The following is a 26,160-nucleotide window of genomic DNA, read 5'->3' as shown; positions in this document are numbered from 1 at the left end:
CTTTAAGTTTTATACTCCGTTTACACGTGCATGGATATACTGCTGACTACTTATTATCGCGGTCATAACTAGAAAATGCACGTGTAAATACTTATTGTCGTGCAAGTTGCAAGGTTGCATGCATGGATCAAAAAGGTTCGGAAGCTTCTGAATTTTCATGCGACAGTTGGGATCTGCGCCTGCGCAGTAGAGCGATAGTGCGAACCTGCCGGCAAAACACACAAACTACACTGCACAGATTCATTTTGAGGTTAACCGATCTTCACGACCTGTCAAATAGTACTATCAACGCTTCTCGTTTACTCTTGAATAATGAGATTGGCTAGACAGTCAGCACTTTTACGTGTAAACAGTTACTGTCACGATAATTTAAAATGCTCACTATTGCTGCAAATAAATCCATGGACGTGTACAGGCGCTATTACATGCAGAAACGAACGATTGAATTCACTTTCGTTCTATTATGACCATCATCTCCAACCTCGGAGAGTAAGGTAAGTACAGGGTCGTGTCATATCCAACAGTTTTTGCCATGTAACGCGTACATCGCTCTTATAGCATCGCTGTAGTGCGAGGAAGAATTGACGATGATAACCAAGTCCGTTGAACTCCATTAGAAGTGGTATTTATTTTGATTTGGCTTGGATTTGTATTCGATGGCCGATGTCAAATACTCTGTCAAGGCATTATTATTATTGTTATTATTATTAAACTGGCGCTAGGGGCCGTTCAGGTGCATGGCCGACTGCACAACGTTTGTGATTTTCATCTCGTCCCCCCCCCCTCGACGAGCCGGCGAGGGATTAGCACTACTGAAGCGCAAAATTAGACTCATGTCGCTAGATGCGGCCATTAAGACCTGGCAGCGAAAGTGGGACGAATCCACCAAGGGCCGGCACACATACAGCTTTTTTCCAGACATTCAGTGGCGAATGGAGATAACCAAGTATTTGACTCCAGACCATTACACCAGTCAATTTGTGACTGGTCATGGTGGTTTCGCTGGCAGGCTCTTTGAGCTTGGACTTGTAAGCCATCCGACATGTCCATGCGGATGGGAGGTACAGGATGCCAATCACATCCTATGGGAGTGTCTGAGTATGTGCTCCGAACGAGAGGAAATGCTCAGGTCGGTCCAACCAGCTGTTGGACCTATCGGCCCGTCCGACCTGGTTGCTACTAAGGCCAACTATCTTGCATTCAAAAAATTTGCGGCGTCTTACTACGGGCGTGAAGATCTCTTCACATAAATTTTGCTGCCTGTATGATTAGCTTCGTTCTTTGTTATATTAAATAGTAGCTTCTTTTTCTTTAAAGTAAATTCCATGTGCTTTTTCTCTCCCTGGCACTTTGCATTAGAGTAAACTCAGTAAACTCAGTCAGAGCTCACTTTGAGCGTAGCAACCTAAGTCTTGGGCATCTTCTCCCAGGACACTCCCAGGCCAATTTTTAGATGCTTCACATCACCAATTGATGGGTCCCGTGATACTCTCGATTAAGACCGAGGGTGGTACGGGGCGGGTTTTGGTGGAGGGAATTTAACTTCAATGCACAACGTTTCTCCAGGCATCTCTGTCCAGCGCTCTCTCTTCCCAGTTGACTATCCCCAGCCTTTCCGCATCCCTTTGAATGTTGTCCGCCCATCTCCGTCGAGGGCGGCCAAGAGGTCGAGTGCCAGCTGGTGTGCCTTTGTAAATCCTATAGAGAGTTCTAGATCTTTCAGATCGTACAACGTGGCCCGCCCATCTGAGCCTTCTTGACCTCAGAATATTAGTGATTCTAGGTTGGTATCGGTCGAAGAGCTCAGCGTTTGTGCGGATGCGCCACCGGTGGTTCTCATTGACGGGTCCAAGTATTCTCCGGAGGATTCTGTTTTCAAACACTTGGAGCGCCTTTTCTTATTTTTCTGTTAAACCCCACGTTTCACATCCATACATGACGATTGGCTTGATGACCACGTTATACACCCGGAATTTCGTTTTGATGGACAGCATTTTGGACCTGAACAGACGACTCAGCGCGAAGTACGCTGCATTTCCACTTCTCAGTCGGTCAGAGAGCTCTAGGGACATTTCATTTTTAGAGGTAATGTTGGAGCCCAAGTACTTGAAGAGAGAGGTTCTCTCGAACGAGGAGTTTCTTATTCCAATGTTTCCAGAGGGTTCAATGCCTCTTGTCATTTTCAAATACTTGGTCTTTCCCACATTTACTCGTAGGTTCAACCTTTTCGCTGTGTCCTCCAGAGGAGTGAAAATATCTCTGACTTCTTCTTCAGATTCTCCGAGCACCACCAAATCATCTGCGTAGCCCAATATTTTATGGGACCCATTCAGGGTAACTCCACCTTCTGCTTTCAGAGCTTCTCTAGCGGCTTTCTCTAAAGCTAAGTTGAACAGCATTGGTGATAGGGAGTCGCCTTGTCTTAGTCCTGCTGTCACCTCAAAAGATTCTGATATACTGCCTTGCATATGTATTCTACTTCTGGATCCGTCCATGCATACTTTTATATTATTAAAAGTTTTGACGGTATTTCAAATTCTTTCAATATATTCCAGAGAGCTTCTCTATCAATAGAGTCATATGCGGTTTTAAAATGCCAAGGCATTATTGCTGCTGATAATTCTTTCGCGAGTATAATAAAACTAAGTTATAAAAAATCACTAATTTCCCGCCTAAGTGGACCATGTATTTTATAGGCGTCCGCATTAAATTTATTATTAGACCTTTTGCAAAGAATGACTATTATCCATTCCCCCAACCCATGAGTATTCATCTGAAACACCACAGCCTTGATTCAAAATTCGAATTTAAATAAACATTACCCGATGCGGGTAGACGGGTAAAATAATTGTTTTCAATAAGGCATTTTTCTCAGCCAGCAAAAATTTCCTTTGACTTAGCATCAAGCAGAGTAGTTTGCGTGACAAAGTACTTAAAGAAACTCGATGGTAAATGCGAGGTATCCATAAGGTCATGATTTTGGATCAATCTTCAATCTTCAATCAATCAATCGAGATTTGGATCAGCAATTGAAAAATAGCGTGTAATTTTTGCCAGACGCGGGATCGAATCCGCACCCACACCTTCATAGATCTCTACCATTTATGACATCGTCATCATCATCAGCCTGAATCTGCTGGATGAAGGCCTCTCCAAGCTGATTCCACTTCTCTCGGTCTTGTGCGTTGCGTTGCCACATACTTCCACAGAACTTTATCATTCCATCGATCCAGCGGCCTCTAGGTCTTTCGGACGTTTTGTACCTCTTGGTACCGTCTTCGAGCTATGTGTTCAGCCCATTTCCATTTGAGGTTTTTAGCTAACTCTATTACATCGATAATAATAATACTTATTAATTCTACTGCTCTTTCAGTGATTGTCATAGTAAAGTTGTGCCGTTACGAATACGAGTCGTTTATTTATCAATATGACCTATAATATGCCCTTATGTGGTAATAATTATTAATAATATTATTCATTTTAAAATTACGGTAAGATCGACATATTGGTGTCTTTGACCAAGTGACCTTGGCAATCTTGGCATAGATTATTGTCACTATTAGGGATTCCAATCCCGGGATACCGAGCTATTTTCGATACCTATGAATCCCGGGATTGGTAAGCATAATCCCGAAACTTTTGGGATTAATTTTTTTTATCGATTTTTATGGAAAATAAAATAAAAACGAAAATATAACAGAAAAATATTTTTAATAACAAATAACTACATTAGAAATAACCTGAATTTGAATGAAGTTTGATTAAATACCCATGTGTAAGTTGCCGATTCATTTTATTTTTTCACATAAATTAATAAATATGAGAAAGATTGGAAAAAACAATGCTTCGCACTTTTAACAAAGTAATTCCACCATGATCTCATACGTTTTGCGGCTGTTTCATATTTGGCTGACCAATTAGATTTATGAATCGGAAAGGCCATACGGCATACACCATGATTTGCTTTACTATTTTAAATCTTGCTAACCCATTTATTAAGTCTTTACATCAGAAACAGCAATCTCATATTAAATTCACATTATTATTTATATTACAATATTATTTACTCCATTAAACTTATGTATTTCCAAGATTGAACGTACACAATAACAACAATAAATGTCTTAAATAGTATAAATTATACTAGATTTATTTTTGACCGATTTTATCAATGCTATCTGTAAATATAAAAATTTTATATTAACTATGGAAAAAAATGCCAATCCCAGGATTATCAAATTGTAATCCCGAAATCCCGGGATCAGAATTTTGGCTCGGGATTAGATTCCCTAGTCACTATACTAACGTGTCTATGGAGTATTTATTATCTAATTGGGTCACTGTCGCAAGAGTCTAGCCTGAAATATAAACATTTTTTTAATTAAACTATATTAAATATCATAGCGTAAACATCAAGTGTATAAAATATATATTATAACGTAAGTTATCTCCGATAGTAAAGTTTCTTACTCTATTCTGTTCCCAATAATGCTTGTAGAGAGAGAGAGAGAGCTTGGCTATGAGCGGAATGCAGAAACATTTGTCATGACTAAAATTTCCTTAGCAGAAAACACTATGCAGAAACACTGTCCTTAGTTAAGATCATTTTTATTGAAAATAATACCATATTTAAAAATTCTCGTTAGGTAAATTTGGTAAATTATTTTATAATCGTGAAACGATGACAAAAATATGACAACTGCATTTTATAAATGCAATAACTATAAATACATATTAATATTTAATTATAATACTCTTATGTTTCCGTTATAAGTCATTATACGTGATTCCACAGGCACCACAAAATTTTTTTTTACATGGTAACACTAGCATCAAGTGTCATTCTTCATCTGGTATTTTGTATTTCTGCGGGCTGGCGTATAAAAATAAAATAATATTCTGCAAGTACATGCCAAACGAATTAACACTATCAATATCCATATTGAGATACATTGTCAAATGAATTTGAGTGTATGGACTGTGTTATAGACATGCGAATTTATTTTGACAGCAGCTGTCAGTGGTAAATGGTAATACAGAAGAGGGCGTGTTCATAACAAAAGTAGTCTATGGTTAAGGATTCCTTAACTCTATACTCAGGATTGTCTATAGTTAAGTCATGCTTTTCGGCGACTTATCCTTAGGAACGAAATCTTAGATTGTGCATTCCGCTCTATGGTTCTACGAAGCGTAGAGTGTGTCGCTTATTTCTCATTTATTTCCAGAATCAGGAAACTTGAATGGAACACAACAAATCGCAGGGGTTTAAGATAATATTTTCATATTGTTTTGAAAGACATCTATATTTCAATGAATATTAAATATTTTATTACTGTTTGTTTATTTATACAATCTTCAGTGTTTTTGTTTTTTATAAATCATGGTAAAAAAATCCAAAAGTTCGTCGAAATAGCGAACAAAATATACAAACCTCTGTTTTTTATACCTACTATATTGGAATAATATTTAACTATTGATAATGGTAGCTTTTTTTCGATATTATAAAATATTATTGCTATATTCTGGGACTATTTACTTTAGCGGAGAAATTCGCAAAAAAATGTCAGTGATACTAATTGGTGCAGCAGAGAATGATGCCTGACATTAATCCGCATCATTTTTAACGCGTTTTATTGTACCTAATTGTAATATAATAGTAAACATAATTTAAGTATTGTATGCTTGCACTCGAAAAAGAAAGGAATTCAATTATTTGTTGAAACTCAATACCAATTAAATTGTTAAATTTATTAAAAAGTATATTTAAATAAAATGCAGTAAATTCGATAAGGAAAATTTCCCTGATAATATTGTAGCTAAAATGTTGTATTAATTTGTCTTTAGATATAATTTGTAACATGTAAACAATGACATGTCAATGTGTGAGTGTAATAATATATAAATACCTCAGATTGGGTGATACATAATAATATTATATCCATTCGGTGGTAATGAAATGTATCTATATTGAAATTAAATTACAAGACAGTCTCACTGAGCTGCTGATGAGAGCCTACGTTAGATATAAACAAAACGACGATAATATTATATGGATAAGTAGGGAAATGGCGGGTACATTTCTACAGCTCTGGGAGAGAGTTTATTTTTATATTTTATTGCATTTTCCATATATTATTTTGTTGAAATCTAGATTTAGTCAGTCACCTGTAGGTCGACAATGTACGCGATATTTTAACCGTAACAAAATCGCAACTAGACATTAAAAAACTTGTTAGTTTGCATCAGTCGCCAGGTCACACTAAATAAAAGATATGTTAATTCCTTAGACTTAAAAAGCGTGTATATTAGAACGTATGAAGACATGTTTTATTATAATTATGAAACACTAGCGTAGGTGACCTCCCTCGATGTTTGCGCTGACGATGAGCATTTCCACTGAATGCATTAAACTAATTAATATTTTTTTTTTTACAGAATCGCTGATTCAACTTGCTGATCTGACTGATTGCCACATCAGACGGACACCTTGACCAGGAGCATACAGATATAAAAGCAATACTCAGACAAATAAACTAAGGGTATCTTATTGCAGACGCAGCGGTGTGATTGGGATCAAAAAACATATCAGATATATTGTAATAAGTGACGGAACTGATTGATTTCTAAATTCGACATTATGATAGCTAAATCGGAAGGCACCTTATCGTCGCCCTTCTGAGAAAAGGCCGAAGAGTTAGGGCGCGAGCGTCCGGTGGGAGACTGAAAGTCCTGTGACAAATTGCCCTGGGGGCGTTCTAGCCGGTCGAGCTGGCTTCCAACACATCATCACCTCTGAAGCACCCCGGCAGCCGGTCATTGATGGTCCTTGGGTCGGATAATCGTTTCGTCGACGGAACCAGGGAGTTGGAGCCTTCCGCGTGTCGGTACTCTGCCAGAGACCCCAGGTTAAGATTGGCCAATTGCGCTTCCGCTGACCTAATCGGCGGCGCCGTTAACGAGATCGGCGTTCATTGTGATCATACATCCTCCTTTTAATGATTAAAAAATCGTTGCTATATGTGTACGTCTATATTTATATTGATAAATTTATAAATATATAGAGAAAATTAACTGCGCGAAATAATCCTCTTTTAGTCTTTAAAATAAAATACGTAAAGTTATCTCTTTCTACGCTACTATTTTAGTATATTAACGGTATTGTAGTATCGACATCGGTGATAAATCTTGGTTTGACAGAGTGCTAGAGCCAGTGCACGGGAGGAGGTAGCGCCGCCGAGGTATATGTGCATACATATATATCTGAACGTGATAATTAAAGTGAGAGTTTTAGGAAATTAATTTACGTGAGTGATAATTCTCGAGTCATTACTTGGTATTCTGTGTTAGGTTATTATTGTTATATATTGTTTACTAGCGAGCTTTTTTTCGCCGCCCCGCGCGTCGGCCGGCGTCCGTCGCCGACGCTGCTTCGGTCCGCCGTGGTCCGTCGTTTTTCGAGTTAGTTATTATTCCCGGGTCGCGCGCCGCGGTGAATGGAGCCTTCGCCGGCTCCCCGAGAGTCGGGGCTCGCACCCATCGTGGGGTGGACGGAACCGTCCCCCGTCGGCTCCCCGCTCAGCGACAAGCGAGCTGGCTCTCCGGCTCGCGTCCCTCCGCCCGTCTCCCCGGCTCCCTCGACGGCTAGCTCCGGCATAGGGCAAGACGCCCCCGACAAATCGACCTCTGCCAGTGTTTCTGCGTATTCTCCGACCATATCCAGCATAGGCGATGAACCCACCTTCCCGTCTTCCCCAAATCTCCTCGACGACAGGCTAAACGAAGATGATCCGGAGTACCGACCCGATCTCGACGATAACAAAAATATCGTCAACGGAAAGATCCCAGAACCGGATGAGAAATCTTTAGTTCCGATATTGATTAATAGAAAGAACCGCATTTCGCCACCGACTTCTTTGACATACGTCACAGAAAACCCGACTTATGAAGGTGTCAAGTTTGTGGGAATTCCCGATAAAGACAGTATATGCTCGACCAGCTCGTACGGCGATGAGAGCGACGAAGAAGATGAAGACGAAGGCCAGCCGAAGATACCCGACGGAGGCTGGGGCTGGGTCGTTGTATTTTCCTCCATGATTCTCTCGATGATAGCTGACGGAATCAGTTTCTCGTTTGGATTGCTCTACATAGAGTTTTTGGAGCACTTCGGCGAAAGTAAATCCAAGACTGCGTGGATCGGCAGTCTGTTCATGTCGGTGCCTCTGATGTCTGGACCGGTGATGAGCGCCTTGGTTGATAACTTCGGCTGTCGTAAAATGACTATGCTGGGAGGTGTCATATCCTGCGCCGGATTCGTGATGGCCGCCTTTTGCAACTCGGTTGAAATGTTGTTTTTGACATTCGGAACCATCGCAGGCCTGGGTTTGGGTATGTGCTATGTCACCGCTGTGGTCTCGATAGCTTACTGGTTCGACAAGAAGCGAACTCTCGCCGTGGGTCTAGGCGCCTGCGGAACCGGCATCGGAACCTTCGTATACGCTCCCATGACTCAATACTTCATCCAAGAATACGGTTGGAGAGGAACCATCTTGCTCCTCGCTGGAACATTCTTCAATATGTGCGTGTGCGGAGCGGTGATGAGAGAACCAGAATGGTGGATTAAAGAGCAGAAGAAACAAGCTGCTCTCAATAACAAGTCCATTCGTGGAGCTTCGAGTTGTGGATCAGTTTCAAGACTTTCGGCCGGGGTGGAGTCCACTTTTCCTGGCGTTGAAGAACTGAGGTCGCTGATGAAGAGCGGAGAGACTCCGGAGTACATCCTGACCACTCTGGCGACGACCATTGCTGTCGGCGAGAAGCTGGAAGGCACGATACAGAATGAGAAACCTCAGAAGCAACTGTACAATTCGGTCGTCAATCTGCCAACCTTTGTGAGACAGAGTGAAAAGGTAAGACATTTGTTTTGAAATACCATAATAATAAGCAATACTATTTGGTTTTGTTTCTGTCTTGACGATGTGAATCACACATGATCCAAACCAAAGGAATTACTGAAACCATATTATTTGTAAAAGTTCTACACTAGAATTTTTATTTATTTTAACTGTTTTAGAATTTATAACTACAGTTACATTTTAAAATATACCTACGGCGGAATTCATTCAACCCTTGTCACTTTACGCTAAAATTTACTTTAAAATTGAACAAAAATGTATTTTTTATTGTTAAATTAATTTAATAACATCCATTACCTATTATGGAGGACTCGAAATGGTCCGATGCGGACCGGAGCACAGCATCGGTTCGTGAAAATACTTAAATTCACCTACTTTATAATATATTGTCTCTTATAATTTAATACGTAATTTGTCTTAGATTTCGTAAAAATTACATTTTTCTTTTGCGGCGTTGATAATTTGCCTATCATAGTTTGCATTAAATGTGGATGTGAGATTTAAAAAATTCTCCTATCAAAGAGGTACTGCAAAAAAAATCAATGCGCCTTTAAAAAAAATGGAAAATTTTATTAACGTTCGTAATTTTTAGCTTTTCGAACGTTATTTGCTAAAATATTTTTGGCGTAGTTTTTCGTAATTAATTTTGGCGTAACGTAAAAGAGTAGATACCATTTTACAAACAAAATGACAACAAGTATCAGTCAAAGATGTTGAAGAAAACCTTCTCGTATAGAGATGGAATCTAAACCCATTTAAGTGCTGGCGAAAAGGACCACTAGTACTTATCTCTAATTTGTATACAAACTCCGAACACGGTCCAGGGTTCTTGTGTGCATACAAAAGTGGCACTTACCTCCGCCAAACCGAAGGCTTCATCCGGATGAAGATTTAAAATCTTTGGCACCTATCAATTTATTTTGAGCACGATCGGATGATACACGTTTTCGTCAAGACTGCAAACAAAATAGATAAAGCCCCATATCGAATTTGTATCCTTATTTTGTTCTCTCGAAAAAAATATTCTTCATTGGATTCATACTAGCTTGAATAGACCTAAATAATTGGACATATATATATATTATAATATAACCACGAAAGGCTTAGTTTTTTGCAATTCTATTAATAAAGAATCCATTTAGGTAATATTGTAATAATTAATCGAGTGGGTTTATCAACACTGTCAAAAATAGAATAATGACAGTGATAAAAATAATATAATATGACAAAAAATGTTTATTATTTTTATCAGTAGGTAGGTAAAATTTTATCATAACAAAGGATGTCAATGTTTTGTTGACTTTTATAATATGGAGATAAAATAAATATTGGAGAATTCCGTATTGCAGAAAGTAATGCATAATATGTACTGAATTCACTTTGAAATAATTACAATGTTGTAATATTATGCTTACCTTGTTATTTATTCACCAGGATATTATTTTTTTTACTGAAAGATATCCAATACCAACCCAATTTATATTATTGTTAAATCGGTAAATATACTGAAAATCAAGGCTCGACTGTGTGGAAATGAATGTCGAAAAAAATACCGTTAACAGTGTTTTGATGTAAATCCATTATGCGAAATATTTATTATTCAAACGTAAAATCAACATTACAAAATTTCCATACTTCCATTTGTTTTTTTAGGATTCATTTACCCAAAAAAAATAATTTTAAGTAAATTGGGATAATTAATTATTTAATTTACTCCCGCTCTCTACACCTTTAGGGGTTGTCCATAAATGATGTCATACGATTTTTGGTATTTTTTAAAATGTAATATTGTAATTAAGTATGGGAGGATTTAAAATATTATTAGTTATATTTATTTCTAGAAATTTAAAATAATATTACAAATTCTAGAAGTTCACAACGTCACATGAAAAAAAAAACAAAAGTATTAAAATATGAAGAAAGTAGGTACTTAATAAAAGCAGTATAAAGAGTAAATACAAAAAATATAAAGTAGACACCTACATAGGCTAAGTAGACCCTATTTTATGAATTTATAAAACAACGTCCACTTAAACTCATTCTCACATAGGTGGAATATATTGATATCTGAAAGTGAGTTACTGCTCTCCTAATTGCCATCAGCAATAATTCTGCACCTTGGGAGAACTAACAACTGATGCTTCTGATTTCTAAGATAGTCATCAGGGAAACACAGGTCAATACTACCAATAATGGCAGAGTTCTCATGTATAAGTCGGAAAAAAATATGTAATATTGATATCTTCTAGCGTTTAAACTACAATATGTAAGCATACCTAAGAGAAAGTCAGTCAGATAGAGCCACAGATAGTATCCATACAGCACCAATTATAGGAGTCTCAAAAATTTCTTCTGAACCCTCTCCACCATAAGGCCGTACTTCAACTGATGCGGGGCCCAGATAATAGACCTACTCTCTTACCTGCTTCTAACTGATGATGTCACCAGTCACTAATCAACACCACTATTAAAATATCTTTAATAATATTTGTTATTCGTCTTTTTAGGTTCCGCTGGAAGTTCTGGAGGCATTGAATAAAAACAAAAAAGTCTACAACGTCATCCTCGAAAACTACCCTTCGCTGCTAACATGCAGGAGCAATTCCGAGAACAAACTGAACAAGATGCCGGCCGACAGTCCCATCGCTCGGGTTCCCGTCACCATGTCCATGAAACTGAAAGCCTCCAAGAAGGCGCCCAAGATGGCAGAAGGTCAGCCAACCAGCTTCGACACCAACACGGACGTCGTCAACTCGCCCCTTCTCCAGTTTGCCGACGCCACCAAGGAAATCATCGTCAAGAGTCCCATTCTCAAGAGCCCCATCCTTAAGTCTCCGGCGAAGACCCAGGGTCCGTGGCTGAGGCGACAATTCTCGACGAACCAGCACTACTTGAGAGACATCAAGATGCACAGAAACTCGGTGATGTACCGCGGCGCCATGATGAATATCTCGAAGTACAGGCTGAGGGCGTCGTCTTGTCCTAATATTTACAGAAACTCCATGATACATATCGCACATGAGGAAGAAGAGGTACATAATGAATTTTTAAATTAGGAAAGTTCTCTTTCTTTATGAATGTGTGTAGAATAACATGGAAACAAAACCACAGTCAACAACTCGTTTGCAAGAAATAGTGCCCACTAAAGAGGTACCGGTAAAGCTATAATCCACTCGAGCACATTTTATTAAATGGTAGAGAATATCTCTTCATTTCTTTTGTCACATTACTCAGGATGGTGATCAATGAAATAACAGGTGTTACCAACAATCTCCTTCCATCTGGAGTGATTCTGCGCTGATCTTGTTGCTTCAGTCATTGTCGATCCTATTGCCTTTTTATTAATAATGTGACTTCGTTTGAAAGGTGCACAATCTTAGCGACCTCCTCCTAGGAAAGAATAATATATCTTGAGATAAAAATATGCAAAATCATATTGTGGCAAATATAAATAATTTTTTTGCAAATTACGAGTCAATTACAAACTCCAATAGAAAACTTTACTGAATATATTTAAAGAAACTTTTTTAAGTTGAAAAAGTGCCATAACCACAGATATCTGATATAGTAAAACCTGGCTATATTCTGAATTCTAGAAGATATACTTTTTTATCTGAAATGATGGAGCATCATGATGACACAAATGTCTTTCCTACAAAGTTAACGGATTGTTGAGGCTTATATTATTTGGAGTATTTTCATCCTTAACCGTTGGCCTAATATGCCGATTCTGGTTACACATTATTATAATGACAGCTTAAATTAAAGTATGAAAAAATAATTTGGATGTTGAGTGTTAAACCCTAACTTTGTGTCACCCCCTTGAAAAGGGAGCAAATGTCCACTGACCAATATTTGTGAGCATTACTTTATGAAAAATGTGTAAATATCATCCATTATTCTACATAATATGCATGTAGTGTAATAGACAGAAGCGGGGGTTGCGGTATAGATATGTACTTGCTGTAGTTCCACAGATCGCCTCTAAGACATCCACAGCCATGATAATAATATACATCAATTTAGACTTTAAATTTGTAATTTTGAACTGGTAACATAAAAGTGATTGATGATTTCAGAAATGGTACGATGACGCAGTAAATCTGATAAAGTCGATGTTTGACTTCAAAATGTTCCTGGAGCTGCATTTCCTGCTGATGAGCTTGGGCACAATCCTCCTTTTCACTTGGTTCATCGTGCCGTACTTTTACCTGGCAGAGCACATGACCAGGAGTGGCTATTCCGACGATCAAGCGGCCTTCCAGCTCAGTATCATCGGCATCACCAACACAATTGGAATGGTACGAATTTAATATTATTCACTCTTACTGATGTGGTATACCGTCCAAATAATTTTTAACTGTCTAAATACACTAAATACAATAAATTTGAATGTATTGATTATTTGGTATATTTCATTACCCATCGCAATATAGACTCGATTCGTTTGCGAATGTTTACAATCCCAGCCAGTGTTGCCATCTTTTCAAATTGGGATTATAGTACAGAGCCTCTAAAATTATAGTATTTGGGGAAAAAATATAGTACGCGTTGTCATCTGTTGAAAATGTATAGGTTTTATGTTTCTCAGAAAAAAAATAACGGAGAATTTGAGATGCTCCGAGACCCCTTTTTATTTAGGTACCTCTTCCGACCAAAAATGCTTACAGAAGAATTCAAGAAATTTCATTTTAAACCAAAGTCAAGGGATTTGTTTTAGGTTTTTCGAGCAATTTTTTTCCAAGTTCTCCAAATCTTCTTATATTGCGAAACTATAGTACTTTGCACCAATTTATTGAACTGAAATATCGAAATTTTAGTACTTTTTACATTTTTATTCAGATATTCAAAATTATAGTATTTTGAGCGTACTATACCTGTTTTATATCGTACATAATACGTGGACCAAAATTATAGTACAAATACTATAATTATAGTACGGTTGGCAACACTGATCCCAGCACAGTGTACGGGTTAAAAGCTTGCAATTAGGTATGTTACACAATCATCGATTAAAATATCATCAACGGTGCAGCTGTATGCAACGAGCAGGCAGACAATCACTTGTTCAGTGATGTTCGTCGGGCGCCACTGAATAGTCCGTGTAGTCATAACTCTTGCACCACCTTGCTATTCTTTCCGCTGCATGTGGTTATGAGGTCTCCGTGGATGACTTAAGGAAGTTTTTCTGAATACCAATTCAATAGAATCCAGACAATACAAGATTGCGCTGGTGTTCATTTAATATGCATGACCATGCTGTGATTTCTTGACTAATCTTATCACTACCAATGCAATTGCAAATGCAAGAAATACAATGCACCAAAAAACAAAGCTTGCAATAAACCATACGAAATGTCTCCATTAAATATGTACATAAATGTTTGTGTCAAATGATTGTTGGCTCGAATGTGCATTGGGTGCATTATGAGCAGCTGTGCTGACTGACGTGTTTCAAGTCAATACACGAAGAACACATCGCACTGTGAGTGTAAAACCAAGGCATCTGCAAATTTTTCAATTTCGAGATTAAATGAAATGCCAGCGCTCCATTGGCGAGCCACAAGTCCATGGACAATAAATCGTCGGAATTGTCTATGCTCTGCTACTAATCAACGAACAAATAAAAAAGTCGAGCTGTCAAAAGTCAAATGTTGCGATTATCGTAATGTCGCTTCATTGGCACGCAAGTCAGATGATTTACAGTCTTCAGATTTTTTTTCGCGTGGAGCATCCCAGATCTGCGGACTTTTTAATCCGCAGACCAGGCTCGTTGGATTTCAAACATGTTTGATATTTTACTCTCCGAGTTGCCAGACTTTGTCCGTCGATCACTATGTAAATTCGATTTGACATTAATACGCAATCATTCGGACCGAAAAAAAATCTGTAATTGTTTTAAACATTTTCATTGATTAATTTGTTAATTTACTCTAAAATGGAGATTTATCAAGTATTTTTTTATTTGTATTTATGAAATTCATAAAAGAAAACGTAAAACTTGTGTTGTTTTCATTGCTCTATTATTTTATGCAAGTCTATATATAAATAACACAAAATTGTAGGATTATCGGAAGACATTACGAAAATCGCAACTTTAGACTTTTGACAGCTCGACTTTTTTATTCGTTCGTTGATCAGTAAGTAGCAGGGCATAGACAAGTCGGACGATTTATTGTCCTCGGACTTTTGGCTCGCCAATGGAGCGCTGGCATAAAACAACTGCAAAAGTCGTGAACTTGAAAATGTAAAAGTGAAGTAACTGAAAGAACATGCAATATAATGTAGAAATAAACCAAATATTATGGTTTTTTTTAGAAACTATTTTCTCCTAACAAAACGAAGATTTCAAACCCTAATATATCCAAAATATGTCTTTTGCAGATGCCTTGGTTTTACATTCACGGTGCGACATGTATACTTTCTATACTAACACAAGGCATTTTTATCTCAGTGCAGTCTTGGCAAATAAATTTATTAAATAGAAAATAGGGGTAGGATTTATCTAGTTTTATTCAGTGGACTGTCGCAAAAACAGTTGAATATAAATGCATTTTGTTTATCAGGTGGGTCTAGGCTGGGCCGGTGATCAGCCATGGATGAATGTGACCAAAACATACGCGGTGTGCCTCTTCTTTTGTGGGATCTCCACATTGATGTACCCACTGGTCACTGACACTTATTGGCTTCTGATGCTCACATCCGCTCTCTTCGGCTTGTTCTTCGCCAGCAGCTTCTCCTTCACGCCCGTGATCCTGGTAGAACTCATCCCTCTGGAACGCTTCACTACCGCTTATGGACTCATCTTACTGTGCCAGGGAATCGGCAATCTTCTCGGGCCGCCTTTGGCTGGTAAGAGAATTATTGTGTAAAAGAATGTAACTATTGATATTTGACGTTTGGGTAAATACACAAATAGAGGATTATAATGCTAGACTACGAGCAGACCCGGTGCTCAGCCCCGCGGTGATGGGACGACATAGCTTCGGTGACCCCAATGGCAATGGTGGGTGGCTCATAGAATTCGCCACCCTGAACGAGCTCGCCATCGGAGGCACCGTTTATCCCCATAAAGACATCCACAAATACACGTGGACGCCTCATGATGTACACATTAGGACACAGATTGACCACTTCTTGTACAGCTTGAAGTACCGAAAGGAACTTCTCGACATGCGCACTTACTGAGGCACCGATATCTATAGCAACCACGAGTTACTCATTGGAAGTCTCTTCTACCATATATATTCTTTTAACCAACCGGATTCCGGCGACCTGGAAAGCCGCTAAATACGATCTATAGAGTATATTCGGCGGAGCTACGGAATGCTGGTTTGATCTGGAACGATGCAAGACTCGCGAGCGACAGAGATTCTTGGAGGCGCCGCGTAGTGTCCATATGCTCCAACTAAGGGGCGGACATGGCCAAAGAAGACGAAGAAATATACAGTACAGTAAACAAACAAAAGTCTATGGTTCGATCCTGCCCGGTGTCATTGTTTTTTATTTCCTTTGTGAAGTGAGTGTGTCGATTTATGACAACTTTTACTCAATTAGCGCATCTATTCTATACAACAAGACTGCTTTTGGCCGCTACGTCAGCTATCTAGGGTAGGTTTGTATCGAAGTAATAGCACTTATTGTAACAATTACAATAAGCTAGTTCTAATTGTTACAACAAGTGCTATATTTGAACAGCACCTCTTTTGGCTGTAGTAAATTTTAGAGCGAAATAGACAGTTTTAACTGTTTACATGGCTAACTTATTGTAATTGTTACAATAAGTGTTGGTACAAAGCTACCCAAGATAGCCGCCGTAATGGCCGAAAGCAGTCTTGTGTATAGAATAGATGCGCTGAACATATTAAATTACGGTTCCGACTCCACAGCCCTGCCTATTACAAATATGTACATTCAACTAATGATTTGTTGTGATTATATTTTTCCAGGATATATCTTTGACATAACGCAAAGCTGGGACTTATCCTTCTACCTTGCCGGAGTTTGGATCATAATCTCGGGCATTCTCGTGGGCATCATCCCTTACACCAGGAACTTCCGAATACTCGGATCAGCCCCTCTGGAAAAAGACATGGAGAAGATTTCACAACTGTCGCAGTTGTCGCAAAGGGGCAGTATTAGTATCGCTTAGATCTCATCTTATTTTGTTGTCATTTTGTTTTTAAGAGGCGTCGAAGAAACGAATCGCTTTGATTATTTGTTATATTTACTTATATCTAAATTACACGAGCGGATTTGCCGGCCTGACGACTCCCCTGGACCGTCTGGTCTAATCGAGAAATATCATTTTGAATATTTTAAATTATAGTGTGAGCGAAATAGAATTTTTTTTGTATTAATCTGATCTAATTTCACGATTGTGTTAACAGATTGGCTTGTAGACATTAATTTCCGCTGTCAATGAATGCTGTCAGTTTGACGTTTGCTTTTATAATGATAGTCACCTGACTTAATTCATTATTTAAATAGACAATAATAATTCGACAATTTGTTTTTGTTGAAATACAATCTCGAACAGTTTGCGGTGACATTTGAATAATAAAATGTGATGGAAGACTGTTCAGTGTAGCCTCCGTGCTGAACAATAATAATTACCTACTTATAATTTTGAACACAAGCAAAACCACATAATGTGGGGGTTGCTGCCAAAAGTTGGTAAGTTGATAATTTAGGTATTTAGAGATAATAGCGGATTATGTGTCTATATATTAATATGTATGCTAGAAAAAATATTCAAGTCATCCGATATATAGAACATGCACATAAAGCACGAAGAAATTTTAGCATTTTGCCTGATTATAGAGGACATGTCAAACTTTAAAATTACTCCATAAAATGATTTAGAGACTTACCAACTTTTGGCAGTAACACCCACGATATGTTATGGATCAATCAAAACAAGCGTTGAAATAATTGAATTGGTGTCTGAATTGTTGCATGTAATTATTGCTGTATAACGTTGACGATTCCGTTGACGACATGGACCTAATAGGTTGAGCAAGAGGCTGTCATCCATTTCTCGTAAAAACAAAATGTGTTAATACAAAACCTCCATTCTGTGGAGACCCATATGATCCTATTAGGATCGGACATGGTCGAAAAAGAACGTTGACGATTGGCGTGAGTCATCAAGTCTGCGTGTCCGCTCATGTAATTAAAGCATTATGTTTTAGTATTATAATAATATTGCCTAGTGTAATTTTTAGGATCTTCTTCGAATCGAATGTTTATATATGTTTTTTTGAAATATTTCGAAACGTACGAAGATCTATGTGTATTTTTTATTAATTGATAATTTTTTTGGAGTGATTAGATTTAAACTAGACTCGAATAATATGCCGTAACTTACCGTAAATTCTGTAATACGTTATTTTTTATATATTTCTTTTAGAGATATTTGGATACACTGTAATAAAAATATTTTTTAGAAAATTAACGTGTTACGAATGAAGACATATTTTTTTAAATTACACGTATGTATGCATGTTGATTTCGTTTTTTTCGTATCCGTATTGAATATTTTTAATAGACTGTGGCAACTTTAACAAGATGGCTACTCTCACAATGTAATCATATATCAGTATTGTGAGTTTCTTAGTTTTTTCAAACTGCCAACCTTCTATTTAAAATTGCCGCAATCTTGTATGTATGTTATATTTTTTTACGTTATTGTTGTTGAGGCTTCTTTATGGTTTTGTAAAGACAGCGTTTTTTTAATGTTTGAATCGGTCTCAATTTGAGAGTTTCTATTATCCGATTTTTCAAAAGACTTCTTCGGAGAAATCATTTTAAACTTGCAATCGTAGTTTTACTGTCGACATAAATAACTTCTTTTCTTATAAAAATTTTGCACACTTTTAATTAATATTAAATCAAAAGTGACGGGAGTCTGTGGAGTGTATTATAAAATTGTTGGATATAAAGAATCGACACACCAAAGTTGCAAGCAACATTCGGAGACTTTGTGGACAACAAAAATGAGTGCAATCTGGAATTGGATAAAATGTTGCCAATCTACACAATCATAATATTGACTTGTTTGTATCTTTGGTGTGTGATATTAAAAAATACATTATAATATTGTATTATCATTTTGGAATTTGGTTATGTAATGTACTTATGAATGAAGGGTATTATGTCCACCAAATTGAAGTAGGTACTTACGGCCTAAAATACTTGAAGTATTTATTGCGAAGGTAGGGGGAATAATTTTTCAATGAAATATTTATAATAATGCTTTTCTGTCAAATTTGCCTTATACTACGAGCGATGGGTGTATAATATATGTCTATGTACGTGAGTGACATCTATTTGTGTCGTCAAGAATTTAGATAGTTTCAAATTTAACATGATAGGTTCTTCTTTTTTAACTATAGTTGACTCTCAATTTACCAGGGTAGACGGGTAAATCTTCAATAGTATTCAAAACTATGAAATAATCATACCTAATATTCTTACCCAATTTCGAGTTATCCGTAAATATACACACGGAATTCAAATCAAATGCATAAGAATTATTGGTTGCAATTCTGCATTGACAAAACTATTTGAATGGTGGTTACTGCAACAACAGGGGGGAACGGTAAGCGTGAAACGTAGGGTTGTAATCACTGACCTGTAACTTGTAGACTCGATCACAATTGGTTAACACGATCCTGGTATTTCTTCTTCTTCGGCCATATCCGCCCCTTAGTTGGAGCATATTGACACCATGAGGCACCCCTGTCGCTTGCCAGTTTTCTTGCATCGTTCAAGGTCAAACCAGCATCCCGTAGTTGTGTCAATACACTCTGGTACATCGACAGTCAACTGAAATGTCAAAATCAACATTAATATATTAAAAATATAAATCATATTAATAAATTGATTTTAATTTAAATATTTAACAATCTTTCCATCCTTTTGGACAATATTAAGAGGAAAAAAAATGCTGACTTCGTATTGGTAAAAGTTTTCAGCGGATTAACTAATTTTTGGAAATTAAAATGAAAATTAAAGTATAAATTAACTAAATATTATTAAGATTTTGTGAAATTCATGATTATTAAATAAAAATTAGCTAAATCATAGTAAAATAAAAAAATCAACACACCAAACCAGTTCACTGTGAATCAAAAGAATAATTTATTCTTTTAAAAAATTAATTGTAATTTATTTTGTATTAAATCTTTGAATTATTGTAATAAAATTCCTACAAATTTTTCCTTTTCCCCAGTGTTGTATAAGATGTCGGGGATATTTTTATAAATTATTTTTGGGATTGTCGATTGGTAAATCGCAGCGTGAGATTGAAAAAAAAATGGCAGAGTAATAATAAATTTTATATATTTTAAATGGAAGGCGTTGTATTTTGATAAACTATATATTTTTGTCCACATGTGCCATCGTAGGGCACGTAATAAAATATTGTTTTTTTTTATTTGATAATTGAGGGAATTCCGCTTAACTCATTGACTTACACTTGGACACAGCATTTCAAGCAAAATCTTAATTTATGTTAGCAGAACCACAAAAACGTTATCTAGAGACAGAGCCTAAATATATGAAAGTGAACCTGAAAAGAAGACAGAGTGCGATGCAGAACCATACTTAAGCGTCCCTAAGATACGCGCCTATCTTTAAGAGGCCAATTTCCGCAACTTAGACTGCATCGCCTACAGTATCCATACATAATAATACATCATATGTAGAAAATCTACGGAAAAAAGGCAGTGGCCTAGTATGAAACCATTTAAAATACGGTGAAGATACGCCTAACTGCAACTCTGAATGGTGTTTATTATCAAGTTAACCCAAATGGTTCTGCATCGCGTTTTGAGGCTGTGATTAAATGAGCTGCAAGTCATTTCGCATTGCAGATTTGTTTGTAGCAAACTTCACACGCATATTTTAGATTTACTCAAACAATCAATTCCATAAATTGAATGTGCAGATTCCAAGATAAGCTGAAGCTCGAATTTATTACGAATTGATGATGGTTTTATTATTTCCTATATACATTGACCATTTCGAAACTTGTTCTGAGAACACGCGCAATATAATGAAAATGCAGCTCTAGCTGCCTGTGACATAACAGATCGCATCAATTATTATTGTATGTAGAATGGCAGCCAAATACACTGAACCGTGATTATTTACAATATTTAAATTAACAATTACAGAAAACGCGTTTGCCATACTTACATAATATAACTTGAAAAGCTATAACACTAAAAATGTTGCAGAATGCGAATCAATTTACTATATTTTTTGGTGTCTATTTCTAGGGTGGTTTATGAGAACGCTATTATTTTTAATAAGCTGTGTCCAAGTATTACGTCAATGGCGTGGCGTTACTTTAAATACAATCATCTTACCTAACCTAACCTAATATGTACTAATCTGTATTGAATATTGGGTTACTAATGAATTTGATTAATTTCTATTGAATTGTAGGTCAGGTTAGGTAGTAGAAAGTCTCATATGGGTAGTTTTATTGATACGAGAGTATCATATTTATTTTATTTTGTGTATTTTGCATTCTATGTACGTATTCTTATTTTTTTTTACAAACAATAGATAATAATAATATGTGCATGTTCTTGACTATTTCGAAAAAGTTTCACTGTTGAATCGTGACCTCATTATTACTACAACTAAGTCCTAATTGATTTACGCCGTTTTTGAGTAAATGTCTTCAGAATCTGATTCATTAGTTCATTCTCCGCATGATGCAATCTGTAACTAGTGGTGAAGTGTGCCTGCTGGAAGGAGGTAAGCGATGGGTAATTGAAAAAACAATGCACACTTCACAAGTCATATTTTTTACATCTTCAGCATTTTACTGATTAATATTATTGGCATAAATATAATGTAGTATTTTTTATTCACCAATTATATAATATGTTAAAATTAGTATATTTTTATTCAGATATATTTTAATAATGATTTTTAGTCAGTGTATTAAAATTTCCATTTACATTATATTATTTCACGCCACGACAAAAAGTCGAACCACCCAAAAAATATGATTGCCATCAGACGCCATATCACACTACCATTACCATAAAATTGTTATTTTAAAAACATACAGTTTTGTTTTTCTGGTATGCCATAAAGTCACCAATTGCCTCATCCGCTCATATATTTTTGAAAATTGTTTATGACATTTTCAATTTTAAAAGCGTTGCGTAAGCTTGAATGATCAATCACAAGTAAATATTGTTTTTTCTTACATTTTAGTGATTAATAAATTCTAATAATTAAATGATTTCTGTCAAAAAAGTCGAGGTAAACGATTTTAAATTTACGGCAATCGTATTTTTAATAAATAACTGCTTAGTAAGGAATTTTTGCCACTGGTTAACACATAACTCAACAGGAACCTCGTTGCCTTGAAATCTGCAGTTAGATTTCTACAGTTACCTGGCAGCTGCTTACCATTTGACATTTTACAACATAACAGAATTATTACTTGAGACCATTATGCTTGGTTGTCATCTTGTGTTCTTCTCTAAGTGTGTCGAAAAGAGTTCAGTTAAGCTGACAGCGAACAATTCTCAGAGTATTAGTACTGATGTGTTAGTTACGACCAGGTATCATAAATTCGATCCTGCTGAATGAACCTAATTTAACAGTATACTACAATATTCGCTTCAAAATAGCTTATGTAACACGCCTGAAACTTCAAGTACTGAAGGAAGAAGAACATGCAATGACATCCCAAAAATCTAATACAAGCTCTGTACAAACTATGTTTCAAATAAAATTTACCAACAATGTCAAAATTGAAGTTATTGCGGTGATAAAATACAGTTTATTATTTTGAGAAATAAAATTTGACAATCTATTTTGCGTTGTTCTTATTCGCAAATGGTTTTGTTTTAGAATTAGATATCATGCTATAGGTAGACCATTATAAATCGTCTGGTGTTAAAACTAAGCTAATCACAGTAGAAGAAGTATTGAATGGGATGTCAAATGTTAACGCGTGGCGCCCTCACTCAACGGACAACTTATGCTGGTGGATCTATAGTACATATTATTAATTTCAAAGAACAATCATTATGATTGTAACATAATAACTGATAAAATGGTTTATTAAAAAAAAATGTAAACTGAAGAAAATATATAATTATTTTAATATAATGATGGAGTTTATAATTTTTTATGAGCAGTCAAAGTTTTCGCTTATACGTTCATTATAACCTATTTTCATTGGAAAAATATATGTATATATTATATATATAATGTCATAATTTTGATTGCTTAATTTTTGCGTATCGACAATGAAACTAGAAAATTGTGTATTTCCAATAACACTACTTTACATGAGAGACAAAAAAACATGGTTTCCCATACAAATATAAATGGTTATGGAGTTAAATCATCCATGATTTAACAATGCTATAATTTTTTTTGGAATTACATCATTTTTGCAAGACGGGTAGATATTAACAACGACCACTAGATGGCATTCTAAGTAAATTTTTGATTACAGCGGAGTTACACAGTTTTCTAGTTTCAACGACGAATTCCGTTTATTAAATTTGTGTTTTTTTTAATTTTCCTCTACATATTTAATTTAACATAATATTAAATAATATTCTATAATAGGTATTATTAGATATTATTTATGCAAAAGATAGTTTTGTTTTTTGTAAACTTTGAAGTATTTTTAATATTATTTACCGTGTTTTTTTAATGCAAATCTAAAATTGTTTAATGATAAACCTTATAAAAAGAATATTTATCCATTTGATGAAAAAACATGTTTTAAACCTTTCAATAGGCCTAAAAATCGATGCGGAGAGTGTCGCAATTAAAACTGAAACAGTACATAACGTGTTATAGCTGGGATTTTGCATGTGCGTTCTGTGCACGCGTAAAATGCAGCCGTATTCAATCAGTACATTCATATGCACGCATGAACAGTTTGTAGAATCAAACACCAATTCACAATTTGAATGTACCCATTGGATGCGACTGATTTTTTGAATGACTATCATGTCAAAATAAGTATGTAACACTGCCATAGTATGTATAATAAACAAATTGACAAAACTAATCATAATAATATAAACAGGCATTTATATTATACTTTGTTAAATCTACTTTTTGACTGTATGACATATAAAACTAAGCTAGTTTATGTAAAATAAACATTTAATTTACATATTGTGTAATAATACATACATACTTCTAACTTGAAAGGTGCTGAAGGAAGTTGATAATGTAATATAATATTTAGATTTCAGGAGGTAATTTCATAACTTTTTTTATTCAAGCACCCCATACTAATATTAAACCCATCGAAAAGTATTTCTTAATGTAATATTTAACATGTACTTAAATTTATTGAAGATGCGTTTAAAATATGAAACGGAAAATTGTTCAAACCGAAACACTGCCAAATAATTACAGTATTGTTAATGGCAGTGGTGGCAAACTTCTAAACACGAAAATCTTGTAAATATGCCGTTTTAAAACAAAACAACATTGGCATATTTACTATGTAATTCTACCAATCCAATTCTGCCGATAGATGTAAATAAGTAAAAAGCAATTTGCTAGGTATATCTATTGTATGAAATTTTGATCTTAAAAAGTATGTACAAATAATATTATAATCGAATACCTAAATATTTTTTGAAACGCATTGGAAATGTTTTCTCCAATTGCTAGGATAACAGAATTGAAATCTTTTTGATCGCGTATTAATTAGGTAATTGAAAAATCTATTTGAAACTAACGATTGCTATAAATTAATATTGAAAATGTATTTTTAATATTAGAATTTCTTTCTAAAATAACTTTTGCCTTATCTTTGTCATAATTTCAATACTTTATGGAAAGAGATCGATATTGATGCTTGAAAATATCATAATGATTAATGACTTGTAACGTTATTATTATAAGTGGATCGACTTACAGATGTGTCTGTACTTAAATTGATACTGAAGTGAATGAGTTTACATTAATAAAAATATATAATCTATAAAATATAATGAATTGTTTTTTTCTTTCATTTTTAACATTGGCCACCACATTCATTCAATACCAATGTTGACGGGGAGGGCGTAAAAGATAGACAATACACACAGAACCAAACCACAGGCACCAATGTAAAATCAGGTTGTCAAGAAATTGTTCTCAGCAACGAGGTACCCTAAAGCCTCAATTCATGGTATTGTAATCGTAATTCTTGAGTAATCGACTCACCACCGAGTGAAACAAACATAAATTTGCAAATGTATTGATCAGGGCTTCGAACCGTTATTTTTTTTCATTTCGGTTTTCATTCCCGTTCAAGTAAAAAAATATATATCGGTTTGGTTCCGGTTTTCGGTTCAGCTCCGAGTGATTATTTTTTTAATGTTTCCAAGACCCAAGACGTAAAACAAATATTGCGCGTACAATAACTGAACAGCATCTGAAATGGGAAGTAAGATCATGTTAACGTGCATGTTTGAACTTATATATAAAACCGAAGAATAAAAAAATCGGTTTTTTGGTTTGGTTCCGACAAAAATAAGTGTATTTCCGGTTTTCGGTTTAGTTACAGTTCGAAGCACTGATGTTGATGTATTAATATAGAGGTGTGTCAAAAGTATTATTTGATGACCATCTCAATAAAAATAAACGTAATAATATTTTACAGAAAATGTCATGTGTATGATAGGTATGTATGATATGACATGTGTACATAATTAAAAAAAAAAGATAATTATACATGTCGGTTCAACCATTGACCACTTGATTGTTTTTCAATTAATTTAAAATGTAAAAGCATTGATACACTATTACTGCTTAACTGTATGGCGAATTGGCTAATTTATTAGCTCATGGTTTGAAAAATATATTATGAAAATAATATTCTGATGAGAATAATATACTAATATACTACTTCTTATGGTTCACACTCTCGCTCCTCGGTGATAGCCAGGTATTTGTATTGCAAACTACTAGAGAGAATATAGAGCAGGAATGGCCAACCTTTTTTCACGTGCCAAAATTTCCCAAATATTAATTTTTGACTGACGTGCCGAACAGTTTTTCGAGTAGTTCGAGCAGGAAAAAAAATGAAAAAATAGTTATATGAATGATATTAAAAAAGGTCAAAAATTATAAGCAAATGAGTTCTTCAATATTATTACTATAATACCTACTTAGTTTGGTTCTTTACGCACAAATTGACGTCAAAATATCTCGGATCAGATGAGGCATCCTCTCGCTACAGTGGTCTCGA

At 35.7% G+C, this 26,160-nt stretch overlaps 1 protein-coding gene across 3 annotated transcripts in view; it reads left to right on the top strand.

Annotated features, from left to right (window-relative positions):
* LOC147070482 (monocarboxylate transporter 14-like) overlaps nt 1–22,659 on the top strand; it is a 167,127-nt gene extending 144,468 nt beyond the window's left edge. For all 3 annotated transcript variants that reach the window (XM_085949514.1, XM_085949513.1, XM_085949516.1), the window contains 5 exons: nt 6,436–8,906; nt 11,420–11,944; nt 12,992–13,213; nt 15,479–15,764; nt 16,862–22,659. In XM_085949514.1, the coding sequence (XP_085805640.1) occupies nt 7,494–8,906; nt 11,420–11,944; nt 12,992–13,213; nt 15,479–15,764; nt 16,862–17,064 (2,649 nt within the window). In that variant the 5' untranslated portion in view covers nt 6,436–7,493 and the 3' untranslated portion in view covers nt 17,065–22,659. The remainder of the gene's footprint in view (nt 1–6,435; nt 8,907–11,419; nt 11,945–12,991; nt 13,214–15,478; nt 15,765–16,861) is intronic.
* Nucleotides 22,660–26,160: the final 3,501 nt, after the last annotated feature.

Source organism: Rhyacophila brunnea, unplaced genomic scaffold (genome assembly GCF_057557595.1).
Source record: "Rhyacophila brunnea isolate RB1 unplaced genomic scaffold, BYU_Rbru_1.0 scaffold_22, whole genome shotgun sequence".
Classification (NCBI taxonomy): Eukaryota; Metazoa; Arthropoda; class Insecta; order Trichoptera; family Rhyacophilidae; genus Rhyacophila; species Rhyacophila brunnea.
This window is presented reverse-complemented; position numbering and strand designations above follow the sequence as displayed.